Source organism: Oryctolagus cuniculus, chromosome 12 (assembly GCF_051225735.1).
Source record: "Oryctolagus cuniculus isolate XC-2025 breed Fujian yellow rabbit chromosome 12, ASM5122573v1, whole genome shotgun sequence".
Taxonomy (NCBI): domain Eukaryota; kingdom Metazoa; phylum Chordata; class Mammalia; order Lagomorpha; family Leporidae; genus Oryctolagus; species Oryctolagus cuniculus.
The window spans coordinates 17119480-17144582 of record NC_142878.1 but is presented as its reverse complement, the minus strand read 5'-3'; the positions used below and the strand labels follow the sequence as shown (position 1 = coordinate 17144582).

Sequence of the window (25103 nt, the reverse complement as noted above, 5' to 3'; positions counted from 1 at the left end):
GATGCTTAAAGATGTGTTACACACAGAAACACAGAAACACGGTCATCAGTATGAAAGAAGGTAAAGGAAGGAAACCAAGGAAGGAAACCTCACAGCAAAAGATCACAGGGAATTCAAAGCATATATTAGAACTTATCTTTGGCAAATGGCAGGGCAAAGTTACCACTTATCATTAGTCACTTTGAACGTGAATGGCCTGAACTGTCCAGTTAAAAGACACCGATTGGCTGATTGGGTTAAGGAACAAAACCCATCTATTTGCTGCTTACAAGAAACTCATCTTTCCAACAAAGATCCATACAGACTGAAAGTGAAAGGCTGGAAAAAGATATACCATGCCAACAGAAATGAAAAAAGAGCGGGCGTAGCCATCTTAATATCGGACAACATAAACTTTACCACAAAAACTGTTAAGAGAGACAAAGAGGGACACTATATCATGATTAAGGGATCAATTCAACAGGAAGATATAACAATTATCAATGTATATGCACCTAACTACAGGGCACCAGTTTATCTAAAAGATTTATTAACGGACTTAAAGGGAGACTTAGACCCCAATACAGTAGTACTGGGGGACTTCAATACTCTACTCTCAGAAATAGACAGATCATCCGGTCAGAAGATCAACAAGGATACAGTAGATTTAAACGACACTATAGCCCAAATGTATCTAACAGATATATACAGAACTTTCAATCCTACAGCTAAAGATTTTACATTCTTCTCAGCAGTACATGGAAGCTTCTCTAGGATTGACCACATACTAGGCCATAAAGCAAGCCTCAGCAAATTCAAAAGAATTAGAATCATACCATGCAGCTTCTCAGACCATAAAGGAATGAAGTTGGAAATTACCAACTCAGGAATCCCTAGAGCATACGCAAACACATGGAGATTGAACAACATGCTCCTGAATGAACAATGGGTCATAGAAGAAATCAAAAGAGAAATCAAAAACTTTCTGGAAGTAAATGAGGATAACAGCACAACATACCAAAACTTATGGGACACAGCAAAAGCAGTGTTAAGAGGAAAGTTTATATCAATAGGTGCCTACATCAAGAAATTGGAAAGACACCAAATAGATGAGCTTTCAATTCACCTCAAGGATCTAGAAAACCTACAGCAAATCAGACCCAAATCTAGTAGGAGAAGAGAATTAATTAAACTCAGAGAAGAAATCAACAGGATTGAATCAAGAAAAACATTACAAAAAATCAGCCAAACGAAGAGCTGGTTTTTTGAAAAAATAAACAAAATTGACACCCCATTGGCCCAACTAACTAAAAAAAGAAGAGAAAAGACCCAAATCAATAAAATCAGAGATGAAAAAGGAAATGTAACAACAGACACCACAGAAATAAAAAGAATCATCAGAAATTACTACAAGGACTTGTATGCCAGCAAACAGGGAAACCTATCAGAAATGGATAGATTCCTGGACACATGCAACCTACCTAAATTGAACCAGGAAGACATCGAAAACCTAAACAGACCCATAACTGAGACAGAAATTGAAACAGTAATAAAGGCCCTCCCAACAAAGAAAAGCCCAGGACCAGATGGATTCACTGCTGAATTCTACCAGACGTTTAAAGAAGAACTAACTCCAATTCTTCTCAAACTATTCAGAACAATCGAAGAAGAGGGAGTCCTCCCAAATTCTTTCTATGAAGCCAGCATCACCTTAATTCCTAAGCCGGAAAAAGATGCAGCACTGAAAGAGAATTACAGACCAATATCCCTGATGAACATAGATGCAAAAATCCTCAATAAAATTCTCGCCAATAGAATGCAACAACACATCAGAAAGATCATCCACCCAGACCAAGTGGGATTTATCCCTGGTATGCAGGGATGGTTTAATGTGCGCAAGACAATCAATGTGATACACCACATTAACAGACTGCAGAAGAAAAACCATATGATTATCTCAATAGATGCCGAGAAAGCATTTGATAAAATACAACACCCGTTCATGATGAAAACTCTAAGCAAACTGGGTATGGAAGGAACATTCCTCAATACAATCAAAGCAATCTATGAAAAACCCACAGCCAACATCCTATTGAATGGGGAAAAGTTGGAAGCATTTCCACTGAGATCTGGAACCAGACAGGGATGCCCACTCTCACCACTGCTATTCAATATAGTTCTGGAGGTTCTAGCCAGAGCTATTAGGCAAGAAAAAGAAATTAAAGGGATACAAATTGGGAAGGAAGAACTCAAACTATCCCTCTTTGCAGATGACATGATTCTGTATTTAGGGGACCCAAAGAACTCTACTAAGAGACTATTGGAACTCATAGAAGAGTTTGGCAAAGTAGCAGGGTATAAAATCAATGCACAAAAATCAACAGCCTTTGTATACACAGACAATGCCATGGCTGAGGAAGAACTTCTAAGATCAATCCCATTCACAATAGCTACAAAAACAATCAAATACCTTGGAATAAACTTAACCAAAGACGTTAAAGATCTCTACGATGAAAATTACAAAACCTTAAAGAAAGAAATAGAAGAGGATACCAAGAAATGGAAAAATCTTCCATGTTCATGGATTGGAAGAATCAATATCATCAAAATGTCCATTCTCCCAAAAACAATTTACAGATTCAATGCAATACCAATCAAGATACCGAAGACCTTCTTCTCAGATCTGGAAAAAATGGTGCTGAAATTTATATGGAGGCACAAAAGACCTCGAATAGCTAAAGCAATCTTGTACAACAAAAACAAAGCCGGAGGCATCACAATACCAGATTTCAGGACATACTACAGGGCAGTTGTAATTAAAACAGCATGGTACTGGTACAGAAACAGATGGATAGACCAATGGAACAGAATTGAAACACCAGAAATCAACCCAAACATCTACAGCCAACTTATATTTGATCAAGGATCTAAAACTAATTCCTGGAGCAAGGACAGTCTATTCAATAAATGGTGCTGGGAAAATTGGATTTCCACGTGCAGAATCATGAAGCAAGACCCCTACCTTACACCTTACACAAAAATCCACTCAACATGGATTAAAGACCTAAATCTACGACCTGACACCATCAAGTTACTAGAGAACATTGGAGAAACCCTTCAAGATATTGGCACAGGCAAAGAATTTCTGGAAAAGACCCGGGAGGCACAGGCAGTCAAAGCCAAAATCAACTATTGGGATTGCATCAAATTGAGAAGTTTCTGTACTGCAAAAGAAACAGTCAGGAGAGTGAAAAGACAACCGACAGAATGGGAAAAAATATTTGCAAACTATGCAACAGACAAAGGGTTAATAACCAGAATCTACAAACAGATCAAGAAACTCCACAAAAACAAAACCAACAACCCACTTAAGAGATGGGCCAAGGACCTCAATAGACATTTTTCAAAAGAGGAAATCCAAATGGCCAACAGGCACATGAAAAAATGTTCAAGGTCATTGGCAATCAGGGAAATGCAAATCAAAACCACAATGAGGTTTCACCTCACCCCGGTTAGAATGGCTCACATGCAGAAATCTACCAACAACAGATGCTGGCGAGGATGTGGGGAAAAAGGGACACTAACCCACTGTTGGTGGGAATGCAAACTGGTCAAGCCACTATGGAAGTCAGTCTGGAGATTCCTCAGAAACCTGAAGATAACCCTACCGTTCGACCCAGCCATCGCACTCCTTGGAATTTACCCAAAGGAATTTAAATTGGCAAACAAAAAAGAGGTCTGCAGCCTAATGTTTATTGCAGCTCAATTCACAATAGCTAAGACCTGGAACCAACCTAAATGCCCATCAACGATAGACTGGATAAAGAAATTATGGGATATGTACTCTTTAGAATACTATACCGCAGTAAGAAACAACGAAATCCAGTCATTTGCAACAAAATGGAGGAATCTGGAACACATCATGCTGAGTGAAATAAGCCAGTCCCAAAGGGACAAATACCATATGTTCTCCCTGATCGGTGACGACTGACTGAACACCAAGAGGGAAATCTGTTGGAGTGAGGTGGACACTATGGGAAATGGTGGCTTGATCAGCATAGCCCTGACTGTTAATGAACAACTAAATACATTATCCCTCTTAGTAGTTTTTTTATCTGTTCTACTTAATATGACTGGTTTAGATCTGTAATTGATGCACAGTTATTCTTAAGTGTTGAAAATTAACTGAAATGTGATCCCTGTTGAACATGGTGGTGGGAATGGGAGAGGGAAGAGATGTATAATTTGGGACATGCTCAGGCTGACTTGCCCCAAGTGGTGGAGTTGGAAGCATACCAGGGGATTCCAATTCAATCCCATCGAGGTGGCATGTACCAATGCCATCTCACTGTTCCAGGTGATCAGTTTCAGTTCACAGTTGGTCATGGTGAAGGGACTGGGAGTCAAAGGGAGCACATAGACAAGTCTAGTACCTGCTAACGCTAACTGATGGAGTAAATAAAGGGGAGAGTGATCCAACATGGGAAGTGAGATACTCAGCAGACTCATAGAATGGCAGATGTCCTAAATAGCACTCTGGCCTCAGAATCAGCCCTAAAGGCATTCGGAGCTGGCTGAAAAGCTCATGAGAGTATTTCAGGCATGGAAAGCCAAGACACTCTGGCAAAAGATCTCTGCGAGTGAGATCCCAGTGGAAAGAACAGGTCTTCAAAGAAGGAGGTACCTTTCTCTGAAGGGAGGAGAGAACCTCCACTTTGACTATGACCTTGTCTAAACAAGATAAGAGTTGGAGAACTCAGAGGGCTTCCATAGCCTTGGAAACTCATGACTGGAGCATAGGGAGATTACTGATGCCATAGACAGGAGTGTCAATTGGTAAAGTCAACAACAGGAGTCACTGTGCACTTACTCCTCATGTAGGATCTCTGTCCTTAATGTGCTGTACATTGAGATTTAATGCTATAACGAGTACTCAAACAATATATTTCACCTTGTGTTTCTATGGGGGTGCAAACTGTTGAAATCCTTACTTAATGCATACTAAACTGATCCTCTGTAAAAAAAAGAAAGAAATTATCAACTCCCAACTTGACTCTCACTGGGATTAAACATGACAATAGGTCTGCTCTGATTTCATCATCATTTAAAAAAATCATCTATTATTTTTCACTTTATGTTTCTGTGTGGGAGCAAACTGTTCAAATCCATACTTAATGTATACTAAGCTGATCTTCTGTATATTAAGATAATCGAAAATGAATCTTGATGTGAATGGAAGGGGAGAGGGAGTGGGAAAGGGGAGGGTTGTGGGTAGGAGGGACGGTATGGGGGGAAAGCCATTGTAATCCATAAGTCGTACTTTGGAAATTTATATGCATTAAATAAAAGTTAAAAAAAAATAAAAAATAAAAAAAAAAATTTTTGGATAATAACCATTGTCATGGGAGTGAAGGGATACCTCATTGTGGTTTTTATTTTCATTTCCCTGATGGCTAGTGATTCTAAACATTTTTTCATGTATCTGTTGGTCATTTGTCTTTCACCCTTTGAAAAATGCCTATTCGGATCATTTGCCCATTTTTAACTGGATTGTTTGTTTTGTTGTTGATGAGTTTCTTGAGCTTATTACATAATCTGAATACTAATCTTTTTAATTTTTAATTTTTTTATTTTTTGACAGGCAGAGTGGACAGTGAGAGAGAGAGACAGAGAGAAAGGTCTTCCTTTGCCGTTGGTTCACCCTCCAACGGCCGCCGCGGCCGGCGCGCTGTGGCTGGCGCACCACGCTGATCCGATGGCAGGAGCCAGGTACTTATCCTGGTCTCCCATGGGGTGCAGGGCCCAAGAACTTGGGCCATCCTCCACTGCACTCCCTGGCCACAGCAGAGAGCTGGCCTAGAAGAGGGGCAACCGGGACAGAATCCGGTGCCCTGACTGGGACTAGAACCCGGTGTGCCAGTGCCGCAAGGCAGAGGATTAGCCTAGTGAGCCATGGCGCCGGCGAAATCCAGCTTTATTTTTATTGTTTATGATTGCTTTAGCTATTTGGGGTCTCCTGTGATTCCATATGGATTTTAGGGTCATTTCTTCCAGATTTAGAAGAATGTCCTTGGTACTTTGATTGGAATCTCATTGAATTTGAAAATTGCTTTGGATAGTATGGATACTTTGACGATATTCTTACAGCTTATGAACATGGAATATTTTTAAATTTTTAATGTATTCTATTTCTTTAATATTTGTAATTTTTATTGTAGAGATCTTTCACATGCTTGGTTAAATTTATCCAAGGGTATTTACTTTTTTTTGGTAGCTATTATGAGTGGTACTGATTTTATAAGTTCTTTATCAGCCAGGGTATTGTCTGTGTGTACAAAGGCTATTGATTTTTTTTAAAAAAAGATTTATTTGTTTATTTGAAAGTCAGAGAGAGAAGGAGAGGCAGAGAGAGAGAGAAAGGTCCTCCATCTGCTAGTTCACTCCCCAGTTGGCTGCAACAGCCAGAGCTGCGCTGTTCTTGAGCCAGGAGCCAGGAGCTTCCTCCAGGTCTCCCACATGGGTGCAGGGGCCCAAGGACTTGGGCCATCCTCCACTGCTTTCCCAGGCCATAGCAGAGAGCAGGATCAGAAGAGGAGCATCTGGGACATGAACTGACACCCATATGAGATGCTGATGCTGCAGGCAGAGGCCCCAGGCTATTGATTTTTGTGTGTTGATTTTATATCTTGCAACTTTGCCAAACTCTTATGAAGTCCAATAATCTCTTTATGGAGTCTCCTGGTTTCCCTATATATATCATCATATCACCTGCAAACAGGGATAATTTGACTTGCTCCTTCCAATTTATATCCCTTTGATTTCTTTTTCTTGCCTAATGGCTCTGGCTAAAACTTTCAGAACTTGAAAGTGGGCATCCTTGTCTGGTTCTGGATCTTAGTGAAAGTGCTTCCAGCTTTTCCCCCATTCAATATTATGCTTGTTGTTTGTTTGTTTTTCATATATTGCCTTTATTTATTTATTTTTTTTGACAGGCAGAGTGGACAGTGAGAGAGAGAGAGACAGAGAGAAAGGTCTTCCTTTGCCGTTAGTTCACCCTCCAATGGCCGCCATGGCCAGCACACCGCGCTGATCTGATGGCAGGAGCCAGGTGCTTCTCCTGGTCTCCCATGGGGTGCAGGGCCCAAGCACTTGGGCCATCCTCCACTGCACTTCCTGGCCACAGCAGAGAACTGGCCTGGAAGAGGGGCAACTGGGACAGAATCCGGTGCCCCGACCAGGACTAGAACCCAGTGTGCCGGCGCCGCAAGGCAGAGGATTAGCCTAGTGAGCCCCGGCGCCGGCCTGTTTTTCATATATTGCCTTTATGTGATGTATCATATACGTCAATTTGCATATGTTGTACCATCCCCACATCCCAGGGATAAATCCCACTTGGTCCAGGTGAATACTCTTTCTGATATGTTGCTGGATTTTATTAGCTAGAATTTTCATGAGGATTTTTTGCATGTGTGTTCATCAGGGATATTGGTATTTGTAGTATCTTTTTCTGGTTTTAGAATTAAGGTGATGCTGGCCTCACAGAAGGAGTTTGGGGAGATTCCTTCCTTTTCAATTGTTTTGAATAGTTTTAGAAGAATGGGAATTAGTTCTTCTTTAATTGTCTGGTAGAATTCAGCAGTGAAGCCATCTGATCCTGGGCTTTTCTTTTTGAGATCTTTATAACTGATTCAATCTCCATCTTTTGTTATTGGTCTATTTTGTGTTCTGTTTTCATGAGTCAATTTTGATAGATTGTATGTGTCCAGAAATCTGTCCATCTCCTCTAGACTTTCCAATTTGTTGACAGCTTAAGGGGCTGATATTGTGGCATAGTAGGTAAACTACCACCAGCAATGCCAACATTTGGGTGTTAGTTTGAGTCCTGGCTGCTCTTCCAACTTCTAATCCAGCTCCATGCTATTGGCCTAGGAAAAGCGTAAGAATATGTCCCGAGTGTCTAGGCCTCTGCAACTCATATGGGAGACCCAAGTGAAGCTCCTGGCTCTGTCCTGGCCAAGTCCTGGGTATTATGGCCATCTGGGCAGTGAACCAGTAGGTGGAATTTCCCTCTCTATGTATCAACCTCTCTATATATAACTCTGACTTTCAAATACATGTATAGGTATTCTTTTTTATCTCTTTTTAAAAATATCTATTTGTTATTTATTTGAAAGACAGAGTTAGAGAGAGAGAGAGAGAGAGTGAGAGTTTTCCATCTGCTGGCTCACTCCCCAAATGGCTGCAACAGCAGGAGCTGGGCCTATCTGAAGCCAGGAGCCAGGAGCTTCTTCTGTGTCTCCCATGAGGGTACAGGGGCCCAAGCACTTGAGCCATATTCTACTGCTTTCCCAGGCCATAGCAGAGAGCTGGATTGGAAATGGAGCAGCTGGGACTTGAACTGGCACTCATATGGGATTTCAGCACTGAAGGTGGCAGATTTACCTGCTATACCATAGCACTGGCCCCATGTATAGGTATTAAAAGCCATTTTTTTCTCTTCTTTTAGAAACTCCTAAGACTTATTTATTTGGTTGCTTGATGATACTCTATAGCTCCTGATCACTGTTTTTATTCTTTTTAGTTATTCTTGTTTTTCATTTTTTGGTCTGACTATTTCAGAATACCTGTCTTCTAGGTCAGACATTCTTTCTTCTGCCTCATCAAGTCTGTTGTTTCATTGTAATTTTTATTTGAATACTTTTATTTGGATACATTGTATTTTTATTGAATACTTCATTTTTAATATTTCTGCTTTGTTCTTTTTTAATATCTCCCTTTGCAGAATTTCTTGTGCATGTCATGTCCTGATTTCTTAATGTCATCTGACTGTTTCTCTGCGTTTTTGATTACTCTATTATTCATCTGAATTCTTTTTCTGGCATTTCATCATTCTCTTCTTCTTCACAATCCAATATTAATGTATTGTTGCATTCCTTTTTGGGGAGTCATATTGCCTTCCTTGTACATGTTTCTACATAGGTTTTTGTGCATCTGGAGGGTCTCTTGTTCTATCACTTCTGGAGGATGATTTTTTTTTTTTGATTGAAGGCAAGAGCTCCCTCTTGCTTACCCCTCCTCCCAACCTCTGGGAACCGCTAATCTGTTTTCTGTCTATTAATGTGCCAATGATAGGTGTGTCATATAAATGAAGTCATGTAGTACTTATTTTTTTTTAAGATTTGTTTATTTATTTGAAAGTCAGAGTTACACAGAGAGAGAAGGAGAGACAGAGAGAGAGAGAGGTCTTCCATCTTCTAGTTCACTCCCCAAGTGGCTGCAATGGCGGGAGCTGTGCAGATCTGAAGCCAGGAGCCAGGAGCATCTTCTGAGTCTTCCTACAGGGATGCCGGGGCCCAAGGATTTGGGACATCTTCTATTGCTTTCGCAGGCCATAGCAGAGAGCTGGATCGGAAGTGGAGCAGCTGAAATTTGAACCGTTACCCATATGGCATTATGGCACTGCAGGTGGTGGCTTTACCTGCTATGTCATAGCGCTGGCCCCATGTTCTTTTGCTTTTAGCTTATTTGCTCAGCATGTTTTGAAGGTTCATGATGTGATATCATGTATCATCACTTCATTCCTTTTTATGGGTAAATAACTTATATGTATCTGCCACGTTTTGTTTATCCATTCATCTATTGAAGGATACATGAGTTGTTTGGCTTTTGTGAAAATGTTACAATTAATGTTGGTGTACAGATACCTTTTTGAATTCTTGCTTTCAAATATTTTTGTATATGTTTAGTAGTGGAATTTCTGGGTCGTATGGTTAATTCTGTATTGAATGTTTCGAGGATCTGCAAAACTATTTTTCACGGAGTTTGGTATACTTTATATTACCACTAGCAATATATGAGTTTTCTAATTTCTCCATATACTTGCCAACACCTTTTCACTTTTACTATTGGGTCTTCCTATTGGGTATTATATGATATCTTATAGTATTTTTGATTTATATTTTCTAATGACTAATAATTTTTAACATCTTTCCTATACTTATTGATCACTTGCATATTTTCTTTGGAAAGATGCCTGTTTAAGTCCTCTGTCCATTTTAAAATTGGGTTGTCCTTTGTTTATGAGTTGTAGAAGTTCTTTATATAGTCTGCTTATTAGATTCTTACTAGCTGTATTATTTTCAAGCAACTTAGTGCATTCTGTGTGATATATTTTTCTTAATAATGTTGTCTGGTTCACAAAGAATTTGAATTTTGGTAAAGTCAAGTTTATCGATTTTCATCTGTTTTTGCTTGTGGTTTTGGTGTCATATTTAAGAATCTGTTGCATGACTTTCTTGAAGAGAGCATTTATTCTCTCAATGAATGGTCTTTGTTCCTCTGATATGGAATAAATTGTTATGATTTCTATTTCTAGCTCTCAGTTCTATTCCATTGATCTATTTGCCTGTTCATTAATGTGTGCATATATATGTATATTTTATCATTATATACTATATAGGCTTGGGTATTATATTTTAAGTTGGACTATGAGAAGTTAATGATTTGTAATCCCTTAAACAACAATTAGAAAACCCAAAGAACTATAGCTAATAAGCCAACAAAAAGATAAAATCAAATTGAACAAAATAATTAATGTAAAATAAGGTAGAAAAAGAGGAAAATGGAAGAAAGAACAGATAGACAAATAGAAAATAAGTAACAAGACAGCAGATTTAAACCTAAATATATCAGTACTCATATTATATGTGAGTGAACTCAATACCCTAGTTAAAAAGCAAATGTTGTCATAGTAGACAAAAAATCTGAAGATTTAAAGATTTTATTTATTAACTTGAGAGGTAGAGTTACAGACAGAGGGAGTGAAAGACAGAGAGAAAGGTCTTCTATCCACTGGTTCACTCCCCGAATGGCTGCAATAGCTAGAGTTAAGCCCATCTGAAGCCTGGAGCCAGGAGCTTCTTCTGGGTCTCCCAAGCAGGTGCAGGGGCCCAAGCACTTGGGTCATCTTCCAATGCTTTTCCAGGTCATTAGCAGAAAGCTGTATTGGAAGAGGAACAGCCAGGACAGGAAGCAGCACCCATATGAGATGCTGGTGCTGCAGGCAGAAGCTTAGTCCACTATGCCACAGTGTTGCCTTTTTCTTTTTAAAAAGAGTTTATCTAGGCCGGCGCCGCGGCTCACTAGGCTAATCCTCCACCTTGCGGCGCCGGCACACCGCGTTCTAGTCCCGGTCGGGGCGCAGGATTCTGTCCCGGTTGCCCCTCTTCCAGGCCAGCTCTCTGCTGTGGCCAGGGAGTGCAGTGGAGGATAGCCCAAGTACTTGGGCCCTGCACCCCATGGGAGACCAGGAGAAGCACCTGGCTCCTGCTATCGGATCAGCGTGGTGTGCCGGCCACAGCGCACTGGCCACGGCGGCCATTGGAGGGTGAACCAACAGCAAAAGGAAGACCTTTCTCTCTGTCTCTCTCTCTCACTGTCCACTCTGCCTGTCCAAAAAAAAAAAAAAAAAAAAAAAAAAAAGAGTTTATCTATTTATTTGAGAGGTAGAGTTACAGAGAAACAGAGAAAGGTAAAAAAACCACGATTTAAAATTTACAACATATATGAGCAAAATTGGCTTTTTGAGGTTTGATTATTGTTTATAGCCCTTGTCTTTACTGTTGAGGAATACTGTTTTTTTTTTTAACCTAGTTCTTGTTGAATTTTTATTTAGTGGAAGGTTAAGCTTGTGATTATAATGAAAACTGAATGTATGTCATTTAAAAAACTAAAAGAAAAATAAGGAAGGAGAGAGGGTGGGAGTGAATAAGGGGTAAGGGGGGAAGGGACAGTAGGGTGGAAGTATCATTATGCTGTTAAAACTGTGTATATGAAATACATGAAATTTGTTCCTTTTTTATAAGTAAAAATTTATGAAAAAGTATATGCTAATGATTCAGGAATTCACTAAATATAATAGAATAGATTGGTTAAAAGTAAAAAGATAAAAAAGATATATAATGCTAAAACTGACACATAGAAAAGTGAAGTGCTTATATTGATATCAGAAAAAGTAGATTTGAACAAAGAATATTACTAAGGGTAAAGAAGGCCATATCATAAAGATAAATGGGTAAGTTTATCAAAAGTATGCAATTCTTAATGTTTATGAGGCTTCAAAATTCACAAAGCAAAAACTGATAGAACATAAGAGATTATAGTTGGAGATTTCAATGCCATGTTTCATTAATAGAAGAAGTAGATAGAAAATCCTTTAAGTTGACTTGGTCCGGTGCATGTACCACATGGTAGAGAGAATTGTGATCTGCAGAGAAATTTAGTGCTGTCCATTATTCTCTGTGGTAAGTCCCCAGTCCAAGTGTGGTCAGGTCCTCATCAGCCCACTGAGACAAATATCTTCTCTCTCTAGGTAAGTTTGTAGTGTCCAAAAAAAAAAAAAAAAGGCTTAGTATAAAGACTAAAGTGTGTTTCTGGTACAGTCTACTTAGGAGCATGAAATAGAGACTACATTTATCATTATCTTCATGTATGCTTTGTCACCTGTCATTCTCTTTCAGAGAATGCCCTTGAATGTTTTATTAATTTCAGGTTAATGATTGGTTCGAATAAGTTTTTGAAAAATATACTTCCCTTCCCCCTTTTTCTTATATGGGATTGTCGCTGCTGAGCAAGCAGCATACACACTCACACACACACACACACTCACACACAGGAATTCAAAAAGTTCATGGAAAATGGAATTGAAAGATAAATTTACTTTGGTGCAAAAAGTTTGGGATATTTGAGATCTGTGCATAGTTTTTCCATGACACACACTTTCTAAGAACTTTTTGAAGACTCCTTGTGTGGTATGAAAACTGTTAATGACGACTGTGAAGTGCAAAATACATCCATCTCAGGTTTCATGCAGTAGCACATTGAGGCACTTTCACTCCCTTGTGTTTTCCTATTGACAGTGCTGACGACTTCCCCTCCTGGGACTCCAGTATTCATTGTGTTCCTGATTTCGTGGCTAGCAGGAAAAGATACAGCTTTTTATTCAAAGTCTGCATACCTTTCATGAACTTGGAGAGTCTTATGTTCCTTGAAAACACATAGCTCATCAGGTTTCTTTGGGGAGGAGTATACTTTTGTTTTTTTTTGCACAATAAAAATGACTTATCCCTTCAATAACCAGCCTGGTCACAAGCCCATTCAAGGTTAAGGATTGTTTTTTTGGACTTTCCAGCTAACTGGAGTGAATGGTGGTCCGATTTTTTCCCTCAGGTGTTTTTCTGATTGAAAACAACCTTATGGTGCTGAATGCATTGCTCATTTGGTTGCAGTTTGAAAACTTGCTTAGTACACGGCAGTGATCTGTTCTCTCCATCAGCTTGGCGAAGGAAGGGTTGCATCTTTTATGTCTGAGGGTTTACTTAAGCTTAAGGACTGACTGTTCCATCTTACTACATGTGGGTAAGCCTGGGAGAAAATGGTCGCAAATCTTTTTTTTTATTGTGAATTTTTGACATTTACTGTGCCATCACCAGCTCCGGCAGCAAACTGGTTAAGAATAGCCATACGTCGACTACTAACTGAGCACCAAGGGGGAAACTTGTTGAAATGAAATGGACACTATGAGAAACAGTGACTTGATCAGCTCTTGTCCTGACGGTTGATGTACAATGTAATACTTTATCCATTTTAGTATTTTTTTTGTTCTAGTACCATTGGTTGAACTCTGTAATTAACACACAATTATTCTTAGGTGTTTAAATTTTAACTGAAAAGTGATCCCCATTAGGAATTTGGAAAACATTATGTTGAGTGTAATAAGCCGATCCCAAAGGGACAAATACCACTTGTTCTCCTTGATAGGTGACAACTAACTGAGCACCAAAAAGGAAACCTGTTCAAGTGAAATGAACACTATGAGAAACGGTGACTTGATCCGCCCTCACCCTGACTGTTGATGAGCAACTTGATATGTTATCCCTCTTAGTATTTTTTGTTTGTTCTACTTAATACTTTTGGTTGAATACTGTAATCAATACACAATTCTTCTTAAGTTCTGAAACTTAACTGAAAAGTGATCGCTGTTAAATGTAAGAGTGGGAATAAGAGAGGGAAGAGATGTGCAATTCGGGACATGCTCAAGCTGACTTACCTCAAACGGTAGAGTTAGAAACATACCAGGGGATTCCAATTCAATCCCATCAAGGTGGCATGTACCAATGCCATCTCACTAGTCCCAGTGATCAATTTCTGTTCACAATTGATCATAATGATAGGACTAAGAACCAAAGGGATCACAGAAACAAGAATAGTGTCTGCAAATACTAGCTGATAGAATAAAAAAGGGAGAGAATGATCCAACATGGGAAGTGAGATACACAGCAGACCCATAGAATGGCAGATGTCCTAAACAGTACTCTGGCCTCAGAATCAGCCCTTAAGGCATGCGGATCCGGCTGAAAAGCCCATGAGAATATTTCAGGCATTGAAAGCCAAGACACTCTGGGGGAAAAAAAACCTAAATGAAAGATCTCTGCGAGTGAGATCCCAGTGGAAAGAATGGGTCATCAAAGAAGGAGGTACCTTTCTCTGAAGGGAGGAGAGAACTTCCACTTTGACCATGGCCTTGTCTAAATATGATCAGAGTCGGTGAACTCAGGGGGCTTCCATAGCCTTGGCAGCTCATGACAAGAGCCTAGGGTGATTACTGACGCCATAAACAAGAGTGTCAATTTGTTAAGTCAACAACAGGAGTCACTGTGCACTTACTCCTCATGTAGGATCTTTGTCCTTAGTGTGCTGTACATTGAGATTTAATGCTATAACTAGTACTCAAACAGTATTTTTCACTTTATGTTTCTGTGTGGGAGCAAACTGTTGAAATCTTTACTTAATGTATGCTAAACTGATCTGTATATAGAGAATTGAAAATGAATCTTGATATGAATGGAAGGGGAGAGGGAGTGGGAAAGGGGAGGGTTGCGGGTGGGAGGGATATTATGAGGGGGAAACCATTGTAATCCATAAGCTGTACTTTGGAAATTTATATTCATTAAAAAAAAACAATTTAATATAAAAAAAATAAAAAGAATAACCATACGTGTTTGGCTTCATTGCTGATGTGTCTACTTCTGTGTCCCACTGGGCTCACTCAGTACCCTACTGCCCCAAACCCATCTTTTCCTCTCTTTACTGAATTATGAACTTCAAAAAAAAATCCTACTACCAAGTCATCAACTATTTACACTGTTTTTCTTAGGAAAAAAAACTATTTAATTTAAAGCTTAAAATTAAAGCTTAGGGGCCAGCACTGTGGCGCAGCAGGTTAACGCCTTGGCTTGAAGTTCCGGAGTCTCATATGGCCGCCAGTTTGAAACCCAGCTGCTCCACTTCCCATCCAGCTCTCTGCTGTGGCCTGGGAAAGTGGTGGAGGATGGCAAAAGTGCTTGGGCCCCTGCACCCATGTGGAAGACCTGGAAGAAGCTCCTGGCTCCTGGCTTTGGATTGGCACAGCTCCGGCCATTGCAGCGGATTGGGGAGTGAACCATTGGATGGAGAACCTCTCTCTCTGCCTCTCCTCCTGCTGTGTAACTCTGACTTTCATTAAATAAATAAATCTTTACAAAAAATTAAAGCTTAAAGCTTAATATTTTTATAGTCAAGTAAATCCTAAGATTGTTCCTGTAATTATTTCTCAGAAAAGGCCTTCCTAGGTTTTGGGGTACATGATTATACTTTTAAAAATTAGTAATATCCATTCATATTTAATAATTTTTTGTTACTAGCTTTATACATCCTCTGGGGAACTTTCTAAACAGTCTCTAGACATTCTTTTAAACATATTAATTTGCATCATCCATAAAAAATTAGTTGTTTAAGCAAAGATTAACAACAACCTCAATGTATCTTTCAGTTAAGAAAACTTGCAAGACTAGTGGAATGTAAATGAGTGAGATTTTGTTATGTTGGCAAACAGAGGCAGTAAAAGGACTTTTCCATGGTAAAAAATACACTCATGTTTCTTTACTTTTATTTTTTTGCTTCAATGTAATAAGCAGGCAATCGATTTGGAGATTTATTTGAGTCTTCCATTCTGAGTATTAAATTTTTAGGAAGCTTTTTAGCTTTTTATTTATTTTTTCACAAGAAGCATCTTAAAATTTTTTATTATTAATATAAAAAGAGTTGATATATATTTAATAGATAACAAATCTAAGAACATAACAATAATTCCTTTTTTAAAAAAGATTTATTTATTTATTTGAAAGTTAGAGTTATACAGAGAGAGGAGAGGCAGAGAAAGAGAGAGGTCTTCCATCTGCTGGTTCACTTCCCAGTTGGCTGCAGTGGCTGGAGCTGCACTGATCCAAAGCCAGGAGCCAGGAGGTCTCCCATGTGGTCTCTTCCAGGTCTCCCATGTGGATGCAGGAACCCAAAGACGTGGGCCATCTTCTTCTGCTTTCCTAGGCCATAGCAGAGAGCTGGATCAGAAGTGGAGCAGCTGGGACTGGAACTGGCACCCATATGGGATGCCAGCACTGCAAGTGGTAGCTTTATCTGCTAGGCCACAGCACTGGTCCCACAATAATTCCTTTTTAAAAGTAGAAGTTTTTTCACTTTCTAGGCTAACTAGAAATGAAAAAATAAATAATTAATTTTTACTCTATATTTTAGGATAGTCTTCCATCTCATTATTTCTTGTATTTCCATTTTCTGACTAATTATCTCTATAGCATTTCTTTACTGTGAAAATTTCCCTTTTGTTCAAGTTCAGTTCATGTTCCCTTTCAAAAACAGTATAATACTTGATCTGGAGAAAATAATGTATGTGACATATGAAAAAATTATGAAGTCTGTTTTTCTTTTTTCTTTTTTTTTAACAGGAAGAGTTAGACAGTAAGAGAGAGAGACAGAGAGAAAGGTCTTCCTTTTTCCGTTGGTTCACCCCCCAAGTGGCCACCACGGCCGGCGTGTTGCGACTGGCGTGCTGCACTGATCCGAAGCCAGGAGCCAGGTGCTTCCTCCTGGTCTCCCTTGTGGGTGCAGGGCCCAAGGACCTGGGCCATCCTCTACTGTACTCCCGGACCACAGCAGAGAGCTGAACTGGAAGAGGAGCAACCAGGACAGGACCGGCACCCCAACTGGGACTAAAACCTGGGGTGCCGGCACCGCAGGTGGAGGATTAGCCTAGTGAGCCATGGCGCTGGCTAGTGGAGTCTGTTTTTCAACAACTGTGTGCTCTCCAACCAATTGGCTTCCCTTTTATGCCATTTCTTTGTTTCCCCAAATAGGGAATTATTTATGGAATTTTCTGTTTATAAATCCTGTGTGTGTGTGTGTGTGTGTATATATGTCTGTCTGTCTGTTTTATCTAGTTTTCTAACCATCCATTGATTTTCTTTCATTTTCTCTTTCTTCCTCCCTTCTTCAATGGCGTTTGGTTTTGAGCTTTGTAAAAATTACATCATGTGAGTATTAATTTCTGTCATCACTCAACATTGTATTTCTAATTATATTTCTATTGCTTTTTTTAGTGGTAGTTCCTCCATTTCAAATTTCTATTGTGTGAATATACCATTTTTTGCTGATTTTGTATCCTTTAGCTTGGTGAATTTATTTATCAAATCCAGTGGTTTTCAAAATAGAGTCTTTAGAGTTTTCTTCTTATAAGATTGTGTTCCTGAGGCTGGTGCTGTGGTGCAGTGGGTCAAGCTACCTCCTGCAGTGTCAGCATCACATATGGGCACTGTCTTGAGTCCTGACTGTTTCACTTCCAATCCAACTTCCTGTTACTGCACCTGGAAAAGCAGCGCAAGATGACTCAAGTGTTTGAGCCCCTGCCACCCACGTAACCCAGAAGAAGCTCCTGGCTCCTGGCTTTGGACCAGCCCAGCTCTGGCCACTGTGGAGTGAACCAATGGATGTAAGAGTTTCTCTCTCTCTCTGCCCCCCCCATCTCTGCCTTCCAAATGAATGAATAAAATCAGTAAGAAAGAGAAATCTAAAAAATATTTTTCTGTAAAAAAATAAAAGATTGTATCATCTTCAAATAGAGATTATTTTACTTCTGTTTTTCCAGTTTGGATGCCATTTATATCCCTTTATTGCCTACCAGTTATGGCTAGAACCGTAGTAGGTTAAATAGAAATGGTAAACTAGATATTCTTATCTTTTGTTTGTTTATTTGTTCCTAATTCCTTAAGGTTACTATTAGGTTGTTGACTTGAAATTTTTTTTTTTTTTTTTTTGACAGGCAGAGTGGACAGTGAGAGAGAGAGACAGAGAGAAAAGTCTTCCTTTTGCTGTTGGTTCACCCTCCAATGGCCGCCGCGGCCGGCGCGCTGCGGCTGGTGCACCGCGCTGATCCGATGGCAGGAGCCAGGAGCCAGGTGCTTTTCCTGGTCTCCCATGGGGTGCAGGGCCCAAGCACCTGGGCCATCCTCCACTGCACTCCCTGGCCACAGCAGAGAGCTGGCCTGGAAGAGGGGCAACCGGGACAGAATCCGGCGCCCCGACAGGGACTAGAACCCGGTGTGCCGGCGCCGCTAGGCGGAGGATTAGCCTAGTGAGCCGCGGTGCCGGCCCTTGAAATTTTTTTTTTAAAGTCAGTATTTGCAGCTGTAAGTTTCCCTTTTAGTACCGCTTACACTGAATTCTGTGAGTTTTGATATATTTTATTTTCTTGTTGTCCAAGGACTTGGGCCATCTTCTACTGCTTTCCCAGGCCATAGCAGAGAGCTGGATTGGAAGAGGGGCAGCTGGGACTAGAACCAGTGCCCATATGGGATGCTGGCACCACAGGTGGCTGTGCCACGGTGCCAGCCCCTACATATAACTTCTTAAAGTTATAACAATGCAATTTGAATTGTGACCAAGTTAACTTTCAATGCATACAAAAACTACTGTACTGCTGTTTATCCTATTGATGCCACAAATCACAATTTTGTACACTGTGTACCAATTAACATAGATTTATAATTACTTTTATGCCTTCATCTTTTATATTCTGCAGAAGGTAAAAAGTGCTGTTACAAACCAAAATTATAATAATGCTAGTTTTCATACTTGTCCATGAATTTACCTTTATTAGAGATATTTATATCTTCATGTATCTCTGAATTGCTATCTAGTGTCTTTTTTTTAGATTTATTCATTTTATTAGAAAGAGTTACAGAGAGGGAGAAGCAGAGGTAGAAAGAGAGAGAGACAGAGAGGTTTTCCATCCATTGGCTCACTCCTCAATTTGGCTTCAAGGGTCAGGGCTGGGCCAAGCTGAAGCCAGGAACTTCATCTGGGTTTCCCATGTGGGTCCAGGGGCCCAAGGGCTTGGGCCATCTTCCACTGCTTTCCCAGGTGCATTAGCAGGGAGCTAGGTTGGAAGAAGAGCAGCCGGGACTTGATGCCTGTGCTCAAATGGGATTCTGGCACTGCTATGCCACAGTGCTGGCCCCTATCTAGTGTCTTTTTGTTTCAAAAAAGACATGATGGACTCCCATTAGCATTTTTTTAATTTTTAATTTTAATTGTTTAAAAAGGCTTATTTTATTTATTTGAAAGGCACAATTACAAAGACCGAGAGGAAGAGAGAAAGAGAGAGAGAGAGAGAGAGAGAGAGAGAGAGAGAATCTTCCATCTGCTGGTTCATTCCCCAAGTAGTTGCAATTGCCTGACCTAGGCCAGGCCGAAGCCAGGAGCCAGGAGCTTCTTCCAGGTCTCCCAGTTGGGTGCAGGAGCCCAAGCACTTGGGCCATCTCCAGCTGCTTTCCTATGTACAGTAGCAGGGAGCTGGATTGGAAGTAGAGCAGCTGAGACTTGAATTGGTGCCCATATGGGGTGCCAGCACTGCAGGTGGTGGCTTGACTTTCTATGGCACAGTGTTGGCCCCCTATTTGGCATTTTTGTAGGTCAGTTTTGTTGATAATGAAATCTGTTGGCTTTTGTCTGAGAATGTGTTTAATTTCTCTCGCTGTTTAAGAAATACTTTACTGGATACAGTTTTCAGTGCTAGGCTCTCAGGTCTATGGGCTGCCATTTCCTTTCTGGGCTCTGGCATATGTGTTTTCTGGGTGATCTTGTATCTTTTCTCCATGTGGTTTATGAGTTTTCCAGGACACAGGCCAGGGATCCTGCGAAGTAGCATGGTCCAAAGGGCTTCTCTGCTTTTCCCTTTGCAGAGAAGAATGGGTTTGAACAATGTGAAACAGTATCTGGATGGTATAAAATTAACTTGAAATTTGGAATGATCTGAAGTTTCTTTGGGAAATTTCCCTGTGAAACTTATTTTAATTTCAGCACTTTAGAAATATAAATATGTTAAAAACTTCGAAACCATTTCCCGCATGGTTAACTACAACCATAAACTATTTTATGTTCACAAAGCACAACTGAAATGCTAAAGAATAACAAAATCAGCCAGATATGGCAATCACAGAGAAGGTAACGTGGACTTCTGACTTCTCCCCACTTCTGATTTTGGTCTTTAGTGGCAAGAAGGTGAACCCCCATGCTGGGCGCTGTGATGCTGCTGTAAGCCGTCCTGAGGGGCTGTAGCTTGATCTTTCTAAGGAGCAATAGCACCTCTATTCCTTTCAGCATGACTCACTATTCAGGTGGTCTGTGATGATGATTTTTTTTTTTTTTGGATAGGCAGAGTGGACAGTGAGAGAGAGAGAGACAGAGAGAAAGGTCTTCCTTTGCCGTTGGTTCACCCTCCAATGATCACCGCAGCCGGTGCGCTGTGGCTGGCGCACCACGCTGATCCGATGGCAGGAGCCAGGTACTTCTCCTGGTCTCCCATGGGGTGCAGAGCCCAAGGACTTGGGCCATCCTCCACTGCACTCCTGGGCCACAGCAGAGAGCTGGCCTGGAAGAGGGGCAACTGGGACAGAATCGGCACCCCAACTGGAACTAGAACCCTGTGTGCCGGCGCCGCAAGGCGGAGAATTAGCCTAATGAGCCGCGGCGCCGGCCTGTGATGATTCTTATGGAACATTATAATCATTTAGAAATCTGTTGAGTCAAGAAGACAGTGTCATACAAATAAGTTATGATTATTGGGCTTAAACTGTTCATTATTAAGTATTTATTAAGAACCTGTATTGGCCGGCGCCGCGGCTTACTTGGCTAATCCTCCGCCTGTGGCGCCGGCACCCCGGGTTCTAGTCCCGGTTGGGCACCAGATTCTGTCCCGGTTGCTCCTCTTCCAGTCCAGCTCTCTGCTGTAGCCCTGGAAGGCAGTGGAGGATGGCCCAAGTGCTTAGGCCCTGCACCCTCATGGGAGACCAGGAGGAAGCACCTGGCTCCTGGCTTCGAGTCAGCGCAGTGCTCCAGCTGTAGCGGCCACTTGTGGGGTGAACCAATGGCAAAGGAAGACCTTTCTCTCTGTCTTTCTCTCTCTCTCACTAACTCTGCATGTCAAAAAAAAATAAAATAAAATAAAAAAGAACCTGTATTAAACTGGGTACCATTTATGGTATCATAAAACAAAGCAAAACAATATGACAGCCATTCATAAGAAACTCAGAGTCTGATGAAAATAATTGACTCTGTCTTTATGCCTTCCACTTAGATATCCTTGTTTAACACAATGGAACTGAGGGTTTTTTTTTTTTTTTGGTGTATAATTTTCTTTTCATCTATATTACAAGGCTGAGAAAACTGGAGCTCATAGTGGCAATACTACATAACAAACTGCCCTGAGGAGCAGAAAATGCATGGATGTTCGTTTTTCACTGAGACCTTTATCAAATGTAAACCCCTCTGGATTTACAGCTGTAAGAGAATGGGGGACAAAATGCTGAGTTATTTAAGCCAGTTTGAACAACTAAAAGCATACTAATTATTAAATTCCCTAGACACAGTCATCTTCTGTATCCTCACCTTCACCTGTCCAAGTCAAGGTATCTGCCCTACACCTCTGCTCACACCACGTTATCCTCTCCTGGCTGTTAAAGCCCCTGAGTCATACGTGTTCTCTGTAGAAAGTGGCCCAAGGCTGCCTAGAGACAGCACCCAATGGACAGTTGCTGGTCCCTAACTTCTCTTCTGACTTCCCTGAGTCATGTAGTAGTTAGATGCAGATCAAGGCCCTAGTTCCTCCACAGGCCACAGTCTCATTGTTTATGTTACAGGTGAATACTTGCGTAAGGAAGGGAAAGCAAATGGACATATTTTTCATAAAATTTCTTCTTTGTTGTGTTTTCTGTCTTTGTTGTGTTTTATGATCTACGTTGACATCTGAAATATCACAACATGGCCTGGGCTTATTTATCCCAGCATATAAAATGCTATATTCCTGATAAGTAGGAACGGAAATTATTTCTGCAATTTGCCATTCCTTTTTTTTGGTTGTGTCTCTTTTTTGATTTAAAAAATTTGTTTAAGGAATACAAATTTCATATATAAAAATTTAGGAACATAGTAATTCTTCCCACCCTACCCTTCCTCCCACCCACACTTCCACCCTTCTTCCTCCTCCCTCCCTATTCTCATTCTTATTTTTCACAAAGATCGATTTTCAGTTAACTTTATATTCATAATATAAACTCTACATTAAGTAAAGAGTTCAACAAATAGTATGAAGAAAAAGCACTGTACCTCATCATTTGAAACAAGGACTATTCAAAATCATTACATCTCAAAGTATCAGTTTCACTCCAAATAGATTGCCTTTTATTGCCATTCCTCTTAAAAAAACTATTTTTAGACAACATATATCCTTTAATGAGGGTGAGCATAAAGGTATGGTGTAGACCTTGTTGTGCCTGTGCAAGTATTTCCCTCTCGAAAGCTCCTGATTTGAATGTGAAGGGTTTTCAAAGTAATCATGGAAATTGTGTAAATGAAAAACTATGCATGGGTTTCAAAAACTTGCATCAAAATAAACTTATCTTTCTCAACAAGCATTTTGAAGTCCCCTTATAAAAAGACCCCATCAGACTGATGTATACTTGATGGGAGCTCTGCATGGGATAGTCAAAGTGGCTAGAATCTACTGTTAATGCTGATTCTCACTGTTAATGCTACAGTGAACCTAAAAGTATGGGTCCTGCTGCCTCTGGTCTCCTATGTGAGTTTTTGTTTTGCATGTTCAATCTGGCTTAAACTAGGGAAGAGAGCTGTATTGAGCCATCTCTCCTAAATCTCCAGCTGTTTACAAAGTCCATGGAAAAAATATCACTGAATTTGGGGCACCTTCTCGAAAGTAGCATCGCACTACTGGAACCCATTACTTTTGTGTTGGTGATTCCATTCCCTTTCATGTCTTTTTCAGGTCTCATACTCCGTTGTCCCAGCTCTTCAGCTCCAGATCTAAAGACCCCTGCTCTACAGAAAACACTCCTTTGCTGAGGCATTCCTCATCAGAGAAAGGGTGAGACTTTTTCTCTTAAGAAATTAAGACATTTCTGAGCATTACCCTTGACATTTATGCTAAAGAATTCCTTCCTGAGATACATTTTTATCTGACATGTTGGTCCTTGTCAGATCCTTGACAATTCATTGTAGTAGATATTTAAGATTCTAGTGGTTGTGTTGTATGGCTTATGAATTTCACATGGCCTTGAGTAGAGCCCCACATTGATTATATAGCACACATACACATCCATACATGTACATAGCTCTGACAGGCTGTCTCATTAGAATGGGATTTCTCACTTAAATAAATCTTTTTATTAACAAAAGGGGCCAGTGCTGTGGCGCAGTGGGTTAATGCCCTGGCTTAGAGTGCTGGCATCCCATATGGGCACTGGTTTGAGTCTCGGCTGCTCTACTTCCAATCCAGCTCTCTGCTATGGCCTGGGAAAGCAGTAGAAGATGGCTCAAGTCCTTGGGCCCCTGCACCCACGTAGGAAACCTGGAAGAAGCTCCTAGCTTCTGGCTTCTGATTGGCACAGCTGAAGCCATTGCGGTCAATTGGAGAGTGAACCAGCGGATAGAAGACCTCTCTGTCTCTCTCTGCCTCTCCTCTCTCTCTCTAACTCTGACTTGCAAATAAATAAATAAATAAATCTTTTTTGAAAAAAGAATGAGATTTTTCACTTGGAGCTGAGAAATGTTTGGAGACAGTTTTGGTTGTCATACTAGGGGCTGGGGTTACTGAACTGGGCTTACTGGCATCTAAGGGTAGAGGGCAGGGATGCTCCTCAATACTCTGCAATGTACAGGACAGTTCCCACCATAAAATTTTATCTATTATAGACGTTAACAGTGATCAGGTTGAGATATGATCCACAAGATAATTCTGTTTTCTGTAAGACTGAAAGCTTCTTTGGGACAAATTTTGATGGTTCTGGAATTGCCTGAGCAGAGATGATGTGGAAGTTGATTTACAGACATTTCTGGAATGAAAGGTTTGGCTCGGGCCTTCAAGCTCACTTATGCTACTTTCTGCAAATCCGGAAGTCTGGGCTACCTGCTCAGTATCTGCACGCTCTTCACACACTGCAAGTGTTGGGACATTGTCCTGAGTCTCCCTTTCCTGCCCGCTGACCCTGGGTACCTGTATTGACAGACAGGCTGCTGTGTCTCTTTCAGCTGACTTAGCCTCCGAGGAGCTGCCCACCAGAGCTCCTTCCGGCCCTGTCTGCAGCTGGAGGCAGAAGGTGGAGCTTCACGCTTGCTGTGTGCTGTGTAGGCTCCTGGTCTCGCTTTCTGAAGACTTGGATTTCCAGATTTGAATGGGGTGTGGGTATCTGGATTTTTCATCTTCCATTGAAGGGATGATCTTCTGGATCTCTCCGGGAGATTTCTGTTAACAAGTTCTGTGCCCCTACAAAGGTTTCCACTGAGCACTGTGAGAAGAGGAACTTGTGTCCCTCTCTGGATCTCCAGGGAAGTCCCATTCATGTTCAAGGGTGCTCCAATGTTACTTTCTTTGTGAAGCTTAGATATCCTAACCTCCACTCCCACCAAGAGTCAGTGCTTTTCCTGTGCTTTCAAACATTGTAGGCGTGCCCTTATTTCTGAACATGTCTTGTGCTAAGCATGGTTATGCCTACAGCTCTGTACTTCTTCATCCTATAGTCCTATGCCAAGCATAGAACCCGCCACTGGTCCTTCAGTGACTTGATGGGGGATGGGTGCAAGCCGAAGCACTCCTGAGAACCCATTACTTAAATATTCTGTATGTGGGGATAACTTAGTTCTTAGCTATATCTCCTAAAGAATAA

General features: G+C 40.7%; 1 protein-coding gene across 1 annotated transcript in view; it reads left to right on the top strand.

The window, feature by feature from the left end:
* The window catches only part of OCA2 (OCA2 melanosomal transmembrane protein), a 369302-nt gene that overhangs the window by 49129 nt on the left and 295070 nt on the right, over positions 1 to 25103 (top strand). Inside the window, exon 3 of the mRNA XM_008269748.5 lies at positions 23207 to 23305. Within this exon, the coding sequence (XP_008267970.2) occupies positions 23207 to 23305 (99 nt within the window). The remainder of the gene's footprint in view (positions 1 to 23206; positions 23306 to 25103) is intronic.